Source organism: Phasianus colchicus, chromosome 6, assembly GCF_987193195.1.
Source record: "Phasianus colchicus chromosome 6, bPhaCol1.hap1.1, whole genome shotgun sequence".
NCBI lineage: Eukaryota > Metazoa > Chordata > Aves > Galliformes > Phasianidae > Phasianus > Phasianus colchicus.
Window position 1 is genome coordinate 12,078,441 of NC_143441.1, and position 14,725 is coordinate 12,093,165.

Genomic DNA, 14,725 nt, shown 5'->3' on the forward strand with positions numbered 1-14,725 from the left:
CAGTAAACTAAATCTACTAATGAAAAAATTGCTTATACACTGCTAATTGCTTACTTATGTAAGGTAAAAATCTATCTGTAAAACCCTCACTATGATCAGCAATATTGTGTTGTACAGAATTTGATGAAAGAGTCCACAGGCATGTAAGAAAATGAAATGGCAATAATTGTGCCTCTTTAAAACATCTTCTATTTTAGTTTTCAAATATCAAAGGCACACAGCTGATGACAGCTGAGAGGTTCAGTGTTTCATCACTTTGAGACATTCTGAGTGCAGTGGAGATCACTGGTCTTACCCAAAGCTTGCTTCAGGTCACAGAGGTGATATGGCAACAAGTGCACAGGTGGGAGGCCCTGACTCCTAGCAGATGTCCCTGATAGCTCTGCATGTCTGCATCACTCACCTGCATCCCTTGGGTATATGTACATGGGGTACTGGGATGGAAGGGCATCCGGCTCACTGAGCCTCACTACGGTATTGCAGTAAGATGTTTGCTGACAAGACAAAACAGAGCTGCCTCCTTCAGCACAGCTCCCCAGCCACACAAGCAGGACATGGTTTACACCAGAAGGAACCTGACTGGTTGTCTAGAGTGAACTTTCTCACCTGACGTTATGGGACTTGCAGTCACCCCTGCAAGATCCCCAAAACACACCGGTGAAAGCAAGCTGCCTTCTCCCTTGTGAAGATTGCAGGTTCAAAAGTATTCCTTTCATTCCTAGAATCACTGAATCATTAAGGCTGGAAAAGATGTATAAGATCACCTAGTTCAACAGGCAGTCTACCCCCACCATGCCCACTGAGCACATCCCTCAGTGCCACATCCGTACGGTTCTTCAACACCTCCAGGGACGGTGACTGCACCACCTCCCTGGGCAGCCTGTGCCACTGCCTCACTGCTCTTTTGGAAATTCTTCCTAATACCCAACCTGAGCCTCCCCTGGCACAGCTTGAGGCCATTCCCTTTCGTCTTATCACTGTTACCTGGGAGAACAGGCTGACCCCCACCTCACCACAGCCTCCTTTCAGGCAGCTGTAGAGAACAATCAGGTCTCCCCTGAGCCTCCTCTTTTCCGGACTGAACAATCCCAGCTCCCTCAGCTGCTCCCCATAAGACTTGTGCTCCAGATTCCTCACAGCCTTGTTGCCCTTGTTTTGTCAGACTCCATGTCCTTCTTGTAGTGAGGGACCCGAAATTGAACACAGCACTCGAGGTATGGCCTCACCAGTGCCAAATACAGGGGATGATCACTTCCTGGCTCCTTCTGGCTGCACTTCTGATCCAAGCCAAGATGCCACTGGCATTCTTGTCTGCCTGTGCACACTGCTGGCTCATGTGCAGCTGGCTGTCCACCGACACCCCCAGATCCTCTTCCTCCATGCAGCTTTCCAGCCACTCTGCCCCACACCTGTAGCACTGTGACGGATTGCTGTGACCGCAGTTCAGGACCCAGCACTTGCTCATGGTAAACCCGGATCATGCAGTTCTGTGGATAACTCAAGGCAGCAGTGTTATTTTGCAATAGGCCTTGTTTCTTTCCCTTCCTTCTCCAAAAACCTGCTAGCCATTAATACAGCCGTGCAAACAATGTTTCACTGTTGTGAAATAGGCAGTTCTTGTCCCGTGAATTCCTGGGTAGGCAGTTTGCAATCTGACCGCTGCAGCCCCTCACCGAAGTGCCAAGCTGCAGCAGCAAGGCTGGCTGGTGCTGAGAGAGCCCTCTCCTCTGAGTGTAGGCAGCCTCCATGATGGACACACCACTTCATCCTGCTGGGTGCCTTGGCTCCACATCTGTGAAATGGGGAGAAATGGCACTGCACTGCTTCCCACACAGTGACAGAATTCAGAAGTTGGGAAGTACCACTGGTTGGGATCCACGCCTCCCCATGCACAGCAGTCCTGTGAGGGCAGGGACACCGGGATTCGTTACCTCACAGAAGCGCGGGAGGTGAACGTGAGGCCGAGGCACGTGTGTGGAATCACAGAATCACAGAATTGCCAGGGTTGGAAGGGACCTCAAGGATCATGAATCTCCAACCCCCCTGCCACATGCAGGGCCACCAACCTTCCCACCTAATGCTAGACGAGGCTGCCCAGGGCCCCACCTAATCTGGCCTTGAACACCTCCAGGGACGGGGCATCCACAATCTCTCTGGGCAGCTGTTCCAGCACCTCACCACTCTCTCTGTAAAGAATTTCCCCCTGGCGTCCAACCTAAATCTCCCCTCCCTCAACTTAAAACCATTTCCCCTCGTTCTGCAGTTATCAACCCTTTCAAAGAGTTGATTCCCCTCCTTTGTAGGCTCCCTTTAGGTACTGAAAGGCTGCAATGAGGTCACTCCGCAGCCTTCTTTTCTCCAGGCTGAACAAGACCAGCTCCTTCAGCCTGTCCTCATAGGGGAGGTGCTCCAGTCCCCTGATCATCTTTGTGGCCCTCCTCTGGACCCTCTCCAACAGCTCCCTGTCTTTCTTGTACTTGGGGCTTCAGATTTGGACACACTACTCCAGATGGGGCCTCACAAGAGCAGAGTAGAGGGGGACAATCACCTCCCTGTCCCTGCTGGCCACCCCTCTTTTGATGGAGCCCAGGATACCATTTGCCTTCCGAGCCGCAAGGGCACACTGCTGGCTCATATTAAGTTTTTCATCCATCAAGACCCCCAGGTCCTTCTCCACAGGGCTGCTCTCAAGGACCTCTCCTTCCAGTCTGTAGGGATGCCTGGGATTCCTTCGGCCCAAGTGCAAAACTCTGCACTTTGCCGTATTGAACCCCATCAGGTTCACCCAGGCCCACCTTTCCAGCCTGTCAAGGTCCCTCTGAATGGCATCCCTTCCTTCAACCGTGTTGACCGCACCATTCAGCTTGGTGTCGTCAGCAAACTTGCTGAGGGTGCACTCGATTCCATCATTGATGTCATTGATAAAGATGTTAAAGAGCACCGGTCCCAAGACAGATCCCTGGGGGACGCCGCTCGTTACCGGTCTCCACCTGGACATAGAGCCATTGATCACCACCCTCTGTCTGCAGCCTTTCAACCAGTTTCTTATCCATCGAGTGGTCCACCCATCAAATCCACATCCCTCCAGTTTGGAGATAAAGCTGCAGGCAGCTTTGTGGATCGCTCGTTTGGGCACCGACACACGCACCCATCCCACAGAGCGGCAGAGATAAACGGAGGAAAACAAAGTGCAGGAGCAGAGAGCGACTTCGGCCGCCCGCGCTGCTTTACTGCGCCTTCCCGCTGCTCGCAGCCTCGCACCGGCCCCGCCAGACGCCGCGGCGCCGCACGGATCGCCCCGCTCCTCCCGGCGGAACGTTCTTCCCGCGCCGCACGGAACGGTTCCGCGTCGGACCGGGCGGTGTTGCGCTTCCGCCGGCGGTGGCGGCATGGCGGGCTGGGGGCTGCTGGCCCGGCTCGGGGCGCGGCTGCGGGCGGCGGCGGTGGCGCCGGGGAGGCCGCTGCGGGCGGTGACGGCGGCGTCCGGCCATAGGTAGAGAGGGACAGGATGCGGGGTCGCCGGCGGGGGGGGGAGGGCTGCGTTCCGCACCTCATCCTCAGCGCTGCCGCTCGGGCCCTGGAGGTGTTGAAGATCCGTGTGGATGTGGCGCTGAGGGACGTGGGCACTGGGCATGGTGGGGGCGGGGTGGCCGTTGGACTGAGTGAGTCTTTTCCGGACTTAACGACTCTGTGATTCTAAGTGAGCTGTTTGAGTGACTGTGGTTGAGTAGCTCGCTGGCGTAATGCCTTTGTTGCTGCATGCTGTATTAGGCAGCAATATAGTCTTGTACGTAGCGCATCACAGACGTTCGTGTCACGGGTCGTTGAACTGATCAGACACCCAAACTGTTTCCCGCTGCTGGAAAGCTGGCAGCTGGGCTTTGCAGCCAGGCCCGTGCACGATGCAACGTGGTGGCACGAGCATCTGTCTGAAGAGAACGAGCAGTTCCTCAGGAAGGCGGCAGCGGAGGAGTACAGAGCGCAGACAGCCAGCAAGCTGTGCCCACTGAAGGACGAGCCGTGGCCACTGAATGAGTGGAAGCCGGGTGAGAAAACCTTCTGAAACACCGAAATTATCCTTGTTGCATTCAGTAATACCAAAGTTCTATAGCCTTTTTGTCTGTGGCCTGTCTTCGCTCTCTGCAAGGCAAAAAAAGCACTTTGTTCCAAATTCTGTTGTCATCCACGTGGGTCTTTTCATGGCTTCACAGAGTGTGTTGGGCTGTTGTCTGATGTCGAATGATGTGGCCTTTCTGAAGGGTCGAAAACTTCATGTTGTGCTCTAGCCAATGAGACACTAGAATCACTGCAGAAAAGTGGGATGTATTATATTACAGTTCTTCTCACTGCAGTGGTACTTACAAGAACACTTTGAACTTTGTGTATTTTACATTCTGGGGGTTCTTTTTAGATGTATTCTTAGCTTTTTATCTGAACATTGAGTGGCACTGGAACCAACCAGGTGCTGATTTGAACTGAAAGCTTCCCACAAGGATCTTAACACCTTGTGGTGTTTTAAATGATTTTTAGAGAACTGATGCATTGCATTTACTTACAAGGAAATATATTGCATTTTTCAGGCATTTATTCTCCATCTGAAACGTTCTGTTTTTCAAGCTGAGGAATGTGGGAAGGCACACATTTGACAGGGTGCCTTTGCCATACAGTTACAGTGTCAGAAACATGCAAAGAGTGGGGTGGGATGAACGACTACAGGAGACTTTTTAATAGTTGGCTCGGTGCTAGGATGCTGCACAGGTGTTGTAATTTCACAGAAGAACAAGTCTGAGACCTCACTGGCAGTTCTGGCAGTTCTGACATGACTTCTTTCAAATGTTAAGCATGGAGTTGCATCTGTGCTCTCTTCTGATCTGCAGATTCTGTCAGAGTTGGTGTTGTTGCGGTGAAACTGGGAATGATGCCAATATGGACCAAGTCAGGAAAGAAGCACGCTGTCACACTACTTAAGGTGAAACAAGTCATGCTGAATTTCATCCCCTTTACTGTATTCAGATTAACCAGAAGTCTCAAAAGTGAAGTGTATCGCTTTGCAGAGAAAGAAGTTCCTTTAAAAAAAATATATTGTGGCTCTGCATAGTGCACTGTGGCTATTCTCTATATGCTAGACTTCGGATGAGTAGAACGGGTCTGCTTTCTGCCTCAAGTGTTCAGGTGTGCAAAATTGGTCTGAACAGAGGGGAGATGGGAGAACAATGCAAAGTTGGATTACTCTTCCTGCTTTGCTTTTTTTGCCACTTTTCTGCGCTTTCAGATTAGTTTTAGGTTGGTTGTTGAATCTTTGTAGCCATGAGGCTGCTTCTTGGTATCTTCTGGCAGACATTGCTGAGATGAAACTGTTTTGCATACCTGCTACCCAGTGACAAATGGGGGCTGTGAAGGACACAAGGGTTACAGGGTGAAGGAGCAGGAGGCCAAAACACCTTATTGCATGCTTTGCAGCTGCTTGCAGTAGAGATTTCCATAGAATCGTTTGAATTGGAAGGAACCATTAAAGGTTATCTAGTCCAACTGCCCTGCATTGAACAGGGACAGCTACAGCTACATCTGGTGCTCAGAGCCCCATCCAGCCTGACCTTGAATGTCTCCAGGGATGGGGCATCCATCACCTCTCTGGGCAACCTGTGCCAGTGCCTCACCACTCTCACTGTAAAAGACTTCTTCCTTAAATTCAATCTAAATCTCCCTTCTTTTAGTTTGAAACCATTTCCCCTTGTCCTGTCACAGAAAGAACATGTCTGGTTCTTTCTTATAGTCCCCCTTTAGATTATGCACGTCTTGCTCACAGAAGATGGCAATAGGAGTTCACTAGAGCATTCACAAAAATGTAGGTATCATTTTACAAATCTTCTCTAAGTTAAGCCTTTAATTAATTAGGAAAAGAATGTTTATGGTAAAAGGGCAACACGTGGCCTTGTCTGTATGCTCTATCTCCTGTTACACAAATATGAATGAAGAATAGATGTACTTTGACATGCCTTGATAATCTCTTACTCAAGTATCAAAACATGAACATCTACTTATGCTTAAGTAATCACTGTTTCCCTTTTGTTAAGGTGCAAGATTGCCATGTTTTAAAATACATTTCGAAGGAAGATTCAGATGGAAAAACAGCGAAACTGCTTGTTGGAGGGAAAAACGTATCTCCTTTTTCTGTAAGTGAACTGCTTTGGGTTTTTTTGTTGGAGTTGTTTCTCTTGTGATGACAGTACAACAATAACACAAACAGATGAATTGTCCAACTTGACGTGTTTGGAATCTGATCTTTGTCATGCTCATGCTTGCTTATTTTCCTACTGCTAATTTCAGTTCTTGGTTAAGAGGTGTTTAGTGGCAATGCCTGCACAGGTCTGTTGAGATTGGTATTTGGCAGCTAGTTTTACTGATGAAGAAGTGTGAGATGAATTTTCAGGAAAATGGCTTCATGAACCAAACCACACACTTGTTTGGAAGCCCCGTGCACCTGATGCGGAGTTCCCACCCTCCTTCAGTGCTTCTGGCTGCCTCTCAGAGCTGTCATCACTGCTGATGAGGAAAACTGAATTATAGATCAAGGCAGGAACAGAGCTTTCCCTCAAAGGGTCTTTGTTTCTGTGATCCATTATTTCTACCAAGTATCACTTTTCACATCTTGCAGTGTCCCAAGACTCATTTATTTGATTTAGGCAGGAAGGAAAATAGAGCTTGTGATTACTAAGCAGATTTTCTCCCTTTGAGATTCTGGCTTTGGCTTTTTTCTTCCTTAAGCGTTCAGTGGGTTTGTGCTGTATTTTATCATTTTTGCTTCTACTTTTTGTGTGTTGCTTTGGTCTGTTTCCACTTTCCAGCTGTGACATTTTTCCCAGAGAAATTGCAGCAGTGCTTTTTGTTTCCTATAACATTGGTTTAAGACATTCAATAATTGTGAGAGTCAAACAGCTTTCAGTTTGTATTCTGCACGTTAGACTCCGTACAATTGATCTCTTTATGAGGGTGATGTTGGCTGTGATTTAGTATTGTCAGAGTCAAAATATGCAAGGGACAAAGAAACATAGAAACACGTATAGCAGAGCGACATAAAAAGACAATTCAAGCTTTTCCAATGATTTGCATTACATAAATTATTCTCTTGGAAATTACTTTTTCCAATTGATTTGGTTAAGCTTATCCAGGCTGCATGTGGCTGGGCAGCCTGGTCTGGTGGTTGGTGACCCTGCACCTAGCAGGGGGGTTGAAACTAGATGATCGTTGTGGTCCTTTTCAACCCAGGCCATTCTATGATTCTGTAATTTTAATGAAGATATTGACCAAGTATCCTTGGACAGATAAATCTGTGGTGAGGACCTGGCCTAGATCTAAACTCTGTGTAGTTACCATCATTGTCATCATCTGTATGGACTGCAGAGATTCCAAGAGAATTTGACCTGTGGTTTCTGACCAATTATACTGCTCAGGAACCCACAAGTGATCTATTTTCCTGATTTAACTCAGATTTGAGTCATTGCTCTCCTACGTTTATCTTTCAGCGTGTTTTTTTTTTTTCCTCTTGGAAGTGTTTGAATGCAAGAATTAAAAGAAAGCAGAATGATTCTGTGTTGTGTGAGCATAAGTACTTTATTTTCTGTAAATTCCTCACAGGAACACTTGTCTTCCTTGGGCTCCTCGCAGCTGCTGATTTATTTTTTTTTTTTAAATGAATTCAACCCAGTAATTCCCTCAGTAATTTCACTGACAAAGAGACTTTCATGTATTTCTTTTGAGTGTCAAATTCCTTAAAAAATAAGAAGTGTTTGTGTTTTGCATCAAGCTAAAAAGAAATGCTGGCTGTTCTGGCCCATTACAGCTTTTCCTCATAGGGGAGATACTCCAGACCCTTTGTTATCTGTGTGGCTCTCCGTTGGATTATCTTCTAGGAGTCTTTTTTGAACTGAGGAGCCCAGAACTGGACACACTGTTCTGAATGTGGCCTCACCAGGGCAGAGTAGACGGGGAGGATCACCTCACTCAACCTGCTGGCCATGCTCTTTTTAATGCATCCTGGGATATCATTGGCCTTCTTGGCCACCAGGGCACACAGCTGGCTCATGGCCAACCTGCTGACCACCAGGACACCCAGGTCCTTCTCCACAGAGCTCATCTCCAGCAGGCCAGCCCCTAACCTGCACTTATGCATGCACTTATTCCTCCCCAGGTGCAGGCCTTTATACATACTCTTGTTAAACCTCATCAGGTTCCTCCCTGCCCAGCTCTCCAGTCTCAGTGTAGTAACAGTTCTTCGAAAATATTTTTATATACTTCCCTGAAGTGAGGGCAGGTTCATTTTTTTCCTCTAACATCAGAAGACGTTGTTGGTCTTTTCCCAGGAAGAACATTTGAGAATTCACGCAATCTTCTTCTTGCTAGTGTTGCCTTTCAGGGGGCTTTGTTGTAAAGGCCAAGGTGGCGTGGCTGCTTGGAGACACCATGCTAAGCTAGAATAGAAAACAGAAGGGCTGGAGTGGGTTGTGATGGGAAAGCCATTTTCTCCCTTTGACTTTCTGGTACTTTTGTTCAACTGCAGTAGCTCCTTGCAGGCCCTGTGCTGAGCATGTTGCTCCCCTCAATGCTCTCTGGGGAGGTGGTTGCACACAGCAGTGGAAAAGAAGGGTTGACACGCAGACATCTAGTAAAAGAGGGATTTGCTTTGTGCTTTTATCCTCCTGTGTGGTACTGCACTTCAATACAGTTGTCCATTAATGCTTTAAATGTTCATGGTCTTTTGGGAGATTTTTGGATTTAATTGATGGCCTTTTTTAAAAAAAGATAGTATTATCTGAAGCATTTTGTACTGTGAAATCCAGTTTAGAAGTCACTTAAAAGTAATTAAAAGAAACATCAGCCTTCAAAGGCTGTAACCACGTTTCCTCCTCAGGTGAGGACAGATTCGTAAAGGTAGAGGTTGGGGCTTATGGCTGATTCAGAGCTGCTCCATCCTCCTGCTCCTTCATTTTTCATTCTCTTCTCATAACACCTCGCACCTTTTTAAAGCCAGAAGGAAGCACAGCGTGCAGATTTTAAAAGTAAACAATACCAGTTCTAAAGTTTGGTCTGAAAAAGCGAAGTTTTTTTGCTTGAGAGATAATTGCACCAAGCTCTTGAGAAGAGAAAGTCAGTGCTGTGACTGCCCAAGTGTGGCAGCACTGTCAGATGCTTCAGTTGCTTTCTGGAATTCATTTGAAACTGAATCAATTGCATCACTTTTTCCTGCAGCCTCGGTTAAGCATTTCTGGAAGTTCTTGCAATGCCTGACTCTGTTGGTCTGATTTTATTTGTTAAATGAGATAAATATAATTTGCGGTGACGTGGAACTGAATGATTAACAGCACTGAAAAGGAGCAAATGGTTTTCATAGAATTGTAACATCACAGAATGTTTTGGGTTGGAAAGTACCTTAAAGCTCACCCAGTTCCAACCCCCTGCCATGGGCAGGGCTGCCATCTACTGGATCAGGCTGCCCAAAGCCCCCTCCAACCTGGCCTTGAATGCTCCAGGGATGGAGCAAATTTAAATTATTATTTACAATTTAAATTATTATTTAAATTATCAGAACATTTTGAAAGGAGTTGAAATCTTGAAAAAGCACTGATACATTTTATGTTTGTAAATGACTGGTTTCCTCCTCATGATCTTAGAAATCTTCATTTACCTCTTGTTCATGCAATGCAGCTCTGAGCTAGCTATTCAAAAAATGAAGTGCAGACACAGGAAATATAAATGTATTCTATAGAGGGTTAAAATATTACTCTCAAGATAAAAATGGAGTATGATGTCTATCTGAGTGGTGTTGACCATCTCTAATCACTTTCTGTGCTCTGAGTATTTTAAGATTTTTTTTTTTTTTTAATGGCTGCTGTTTGTTACAGAAATCAGAGGCTGAAATGGAAATTTTTAGAGAAGCTGGAGTACCAAGGAAGCAGAAAGTTACATCATTTAATGTGACAGATGATGCCATAATTAAACCAGGTAATCTTTTTGATCAGCTGACCTAGATGCAGTCATTTACTGTCTGCCATTTCTTGTAGATCTAATCCAAGTCAAAAAGTGTGTTACATTTTTGTTTTCTATGGAATTTTGCCAACTGTTGCAGAACTCATTTCTCTATCACTGAGCACAAACAAACTTGCTTTGTATCTTTATTTTCTTCTAAGGATGTTTTTTAGTGAGGGCTATTTGATACAGTGCGGTAACTGATAAAAATCAAGACTGGCATGAAGAGGTAGTCTGGAGTAATTAATGGAAGCAAGTGCTTGATATATAACAGAATTTCAGGTTTTCAATGCACTCATTTTTACTGAAGTCAATAAGAGAGTGTATTTTTAATCTGTAACATCCTTCATGTTCCATCTTACATCAGTTGCTTGCTGCTGACAGACATTTTAGCCCAGGCTTGTATGGGTCGTGTAATGGCTGCAGGCATGTTAGCCCAGGTCTACATGGGTCATAAAATAACATTCTTTAATGTGAGGATTTTTGTTCTTGAGCTATAGGGAAGGTTTACATCATTAATACAGATTTGAAAACAACATGACGGTAGTTGTGGACATGACGTGATTAAAATTTCATTTCTTTAATTGACAACAACAGAGTGGAAACTCTGCTAAAACTGTAGCTATGTGGGTATTCAGCTTAAAATTCATTTGTAGTAAACGAGGTTATCAGTTGTGTTTGTCTTTTAAATGGTGCTTATAAAAGAATATTGCATTTGGACAAAAAATGCGGAAGGCAAATCTCTAATTAAAATTTTAACTTTGATCAAGTGGGAAATTACACTTGATTGAGTGATGTCATTGACCTACAGTAGCACTGGTCCTACTAAAAGGTCGTGTATGGGTAATTTCCAAGTGGATGTTCTTCTGTTGCAGTTTAGAAACACAAAGTCCAGACAAAGAGGAGAAACTGCAAAGCTTTTTTTCCTTTTTCTTTTTTAAACCCCCAACCCCCTCCACACTTTGTGAGGTGCTAATTGTTACAAGGGGAGCATATTCTGTTTTCTTGCCAACTTTGTTTATTGTAAGTGTCTTACCTAATTCTGTATTTGGGGCTTTCTTCAGTGTCTCAAATGCAACATTTTTAAGTACAGCCCCAATCACTCCTTCCTACTCATCTGAAATGAGGCTAGCAACTGAGAAATAGGCTTAATTGCAATTAGAAAGCACCTATTTCAGTCACTGAGGTTTATAAAGAAGAACAAATAATACATGAATAAAAAACAGAACTCTCTTTCCTGTGACTGCAGTCAAATGTGGATGGCAATGACTTGTACTGATTTGAGTGTTTTGGCACTTGGCTCAAAATGATCTCTCCTCTCCTTTGAAGGTACTCCTCTGTATGCTGCTCACTTCCGCCCGGGGCAGATCGTGGATGTTACTGCAAAAACGTACGTTCCCAGTGTTCTCATGTGTGCTTTATCCTTCTGATGGCCTGGTTGAATTCTTTGTTCTGCTTTATCTTGAATTTACAGCTCAGCAGAAGTTGAAGTACAGTTGCAATGGAAGTCTACTCTGCCATTGGGTCAGAAATATCAGACTATCTTTCTCCTTTGAGGCTTTTGAATTTTGATGTGGTTTGAAAACAGAAAAAACCTCAACCTCATTAGGGCTATGGTTCTGCACATGCTATCTGTCACAAACATGACGAATGCTGAAAGGCTTGACACAGCCCAAGGAAGAGCTGCTCATGCTCAATACGGGCCTGGAGGTCAGCAGTGCAGCCTGTGTGATATGTGCAAGTGGGAGGAAGAAAGTGCCAAAAGGCCTCAACTCTCAGCAGAGGTGCCTAATTTTGATTTGGTGAAGAGATACAAAGAGATTAATGATTTTGACAGAAAGAAAAGCAAAAAGATAGTGAGTACATTTAGCTGGACAACAGAACTGTCAAATTGCTGGATTGTTTTCTCTCATATTCCAGCTCATCTCTTCTGCCAGCAGCCACTAACGATGTTTTTACTTCAACGTGGGAGGAATGATTTCCTCTCAGACCACAGTGAATGCCAAATTAGGATTGAAGTGGTAGGGGGTGTCAGAAGAGTATCTGGCATCTTGCCACAGGAACCAGTCATGCTTCATCTGTTACATACACAATTGCCATTGCTCAAGAGAAATGAGAACTATCTCTATGAATTAGTGAAGTGTTTTTGTTGCATTCTGTCACCAAGATAATATTTTCCATTTGATGTTTAATTTTTCTGTGCAATGGAGATAACACCAAACTGGCTTTGTTTGAAGTGGCATCCATTGTAATTGTCTCACATACATATTAGAAATGTCTAATACTACTCACAGGGCTTTGCATATATTGGGGGAAATGGACTGTTTCAACACGGCAGAATAGTCAGCTCTCATATGGCTCAACTGAATACACCTATAAGGGCACCTTATCAAAGAGTTCTCTGGAATTAGCATTTTTCTATGTCAGATTTGCTTATGCAAACTTGCACCTGGTGCATTATTAATTCAGCTCCTAAACTGTGTTCAGTGAGCAGCAGGTGGGAGGCAATGGCTTGTTTGTAAAGCAAAATACTTGCATAATCAGGAATACAAGCATTCCATGCATGCAGAGTGCATGTCACACTTGGTTAATACAGAAGAGCTTTGTTTTTGTAGAGGTTATTTCCAAGTGCTTAGAAAGGCTTCTTGGCACCTTCAGAGATACTGGTAAGCATCCTCAGAGTTCTGATTTCTATCTCACTGTGCACATTTGAACCTATGAGCCACCTGAGAACAGACGATATTCCTGCCTGTGTTCAGTGAATCCATCTTCTCTTATTAGACAGGATTTTCATCTATTTGTGTGATCCAGTTTTGGCAATTAACTATTTGTACCACGATACTGGCAGCATGTCATCCTGATGTACATGTGCTCGGTGTAAAAGGAGGAAAAAAAAATCTTAAACTGAAAGGAGAAATCAGAATTTTCTTTATCATGGTTTTTCTGTTGGTATGGTTCCCTAATCGTTCCAGTCCTTCTATGCCTGATATTTTTTTAAGCCTCCTTCTGTGCCATTCTCTCATTCTGACTGTTACTTTAATTAATTAATAGCCACTCTTCTGGAGCTCTGCATTACATTACCTTGATTGTTGGGAAATAATTAAATTATTTGAGTACATTTCAGTTTTTCTTTAGGCATTTACCTATTATATTATTCCATATAATATCATCTAGTGTTTGTTAGTCCCGTTATTGGATGGGTTTTGTTTTTATTTTTCAGAATACTGTATCCATTGTTCTTAGTTACTGTACATATAAGGAATACAGATTTCACAAAAATATCCAAGAAAGGCTTTGATGAAGAGTGAACAATTTATCTTGGGAATGATGACAGCATTGGTCTGTAGCAACACTGAACAGGATATATCTTCTCCTTTCTGTAGGAGGAGGGAATCTGTGAAGGTTTGGTCCATAGGCTGAAATTAGCCTTTACTCTCTAGGGTTTCATTTGTAGAGGTGATGTAGGCACTTGGAGGTCAGAAGCCATATTGACATTTTGAAAAGTTATGTAAGAATATTCTGCTGAGTCACAGCAGGAGGCAACTTTTATTTCCCTGATTCAAACAGTTATGGATTTAAAAGTCAATAATTGCTACCACTGCTAGTACAGTTTTTAGAAATACTTCTTACATTAACATGTACTTCACATTTTTGAGATTCTCAGGATTTTTTTTATTTGAGAAAAACAATGAAGTGTGGAATGCTGGAAGTCACATGGATGATCATAGCAATGCTACTTTTCATAACATTATTAATTGTATTAAAAAAAAAAAAAAGAAAGAAAGAAAATGTGCCTGTAAGGAGGGAATATAGTGGGATATATAAATGATGTTTAAATGTTTACCAGCTGTACTGTGATGCGCACAGTATCCCTTTGTACACTTCCTTCTGCCAAGGTGAAAATCAGAAATGTGATCTTTAAACACGATCAGGTTTTTGCTTTTGTTCTTTTTTTAGTTCTCCATTGTATGTTAAACTACTAGTATTATGTTTCAGAAAAGACTTGTTGGTATCTTGGTTAGATTTGATTACCAAAACATAGGGTAGGTTTTTTGTTTGTTTGTTTTCTTGGGGATATCTGCTTTTGAAATGTTTTGATTCATTTATATCTCTGAAGAAGAACACTCACAGAAACAAGAAGGCTCAGCTAGGGATAGAGAGAGTTTGTTTTTATATGAAGTCTCTTAATTTGCTCAGCACAGTGTGAGTAGCTTCTAAAACTGACAGTAGGCATTGTGTCTGGGAGCTGTCAGTCTTGTTAGTGCTGAATTTTTTTCTTACTACTCATCAGCAATTTAAAATCCAGTTCTTAAATTTCATAGTTGTTTTTAAAGTAGGCTTGTCGTCTGTTTCAGAGGTATGTATCAAAAATGCATACTGTTGAGAACTGTATTTGGCATGGGAGTAGACCTCACAATTCCTGTGGCCTGTTAGTCATTTTTAGCCCTAATATTCTTTAAAATACATAGCACAATCCAGAAATGATTCTGTTAAGGATTGTGCTTATTTGATGTGTTTGAGCTGGCATAGCTGCCCAAAGAGGTGGTGGTGTTTCCTTCTACACAGCTCTTCTAGCTTGCTGCCACCATGAGGTACATGAAGGAGCAGTGCTGTGTGGTGTATCTGTTCTTCACTGGTCCGGCTTTCAGCTGAACCAGTCGCATGCCCCAGCTTGCTCCTCAGTGTGTTACGAAGATGTCCA

The 14,725-nt window shown here is 43.9% G+C and overlaps 1 protein-coding gene across 1 annotated transcript in view; it reads left to right on the top strand.

Moving 5' to 3' along the window:
- The first annotated feature begins 3,344 nt into the window (after window positions 1-3,344).
- Window positions 3,345-14,725, top strand: part of MRPL3 (mitochondrial ribosomal protein L3) — a 28,364-nt gene continuing 16,983 nt past the window's right edge. The window contains exons 1-6 of the mRNA XM_031590306.2: window positions 3,345-3,493; window positions 3,868-4,046; window positions 4,878-4,969; window positions 6,075-6,173; window positions 9,900-9,999; window positions 11,353-11,413. Of these exons, the coding sequence (XP_031446166.1) occupies window positions 3,390-3,493; window positions 3,868-4,046; window positions 4,878-4,969; window positions 6,075-6,173; window positions 9,900-9,999; window positions 11,353-11,413 (635 nt within the window). The 5' untranslated portion in view covers window positions 3,345-3,389. The remainder of the gene's footprint in view (window positions 3,494-3,867; window positions 4,047-4,877; window positions 4,970-6,074; window positions 6,174-9,899; window positions 10,000-11,352; window positions 11,414-14,725) is intronic.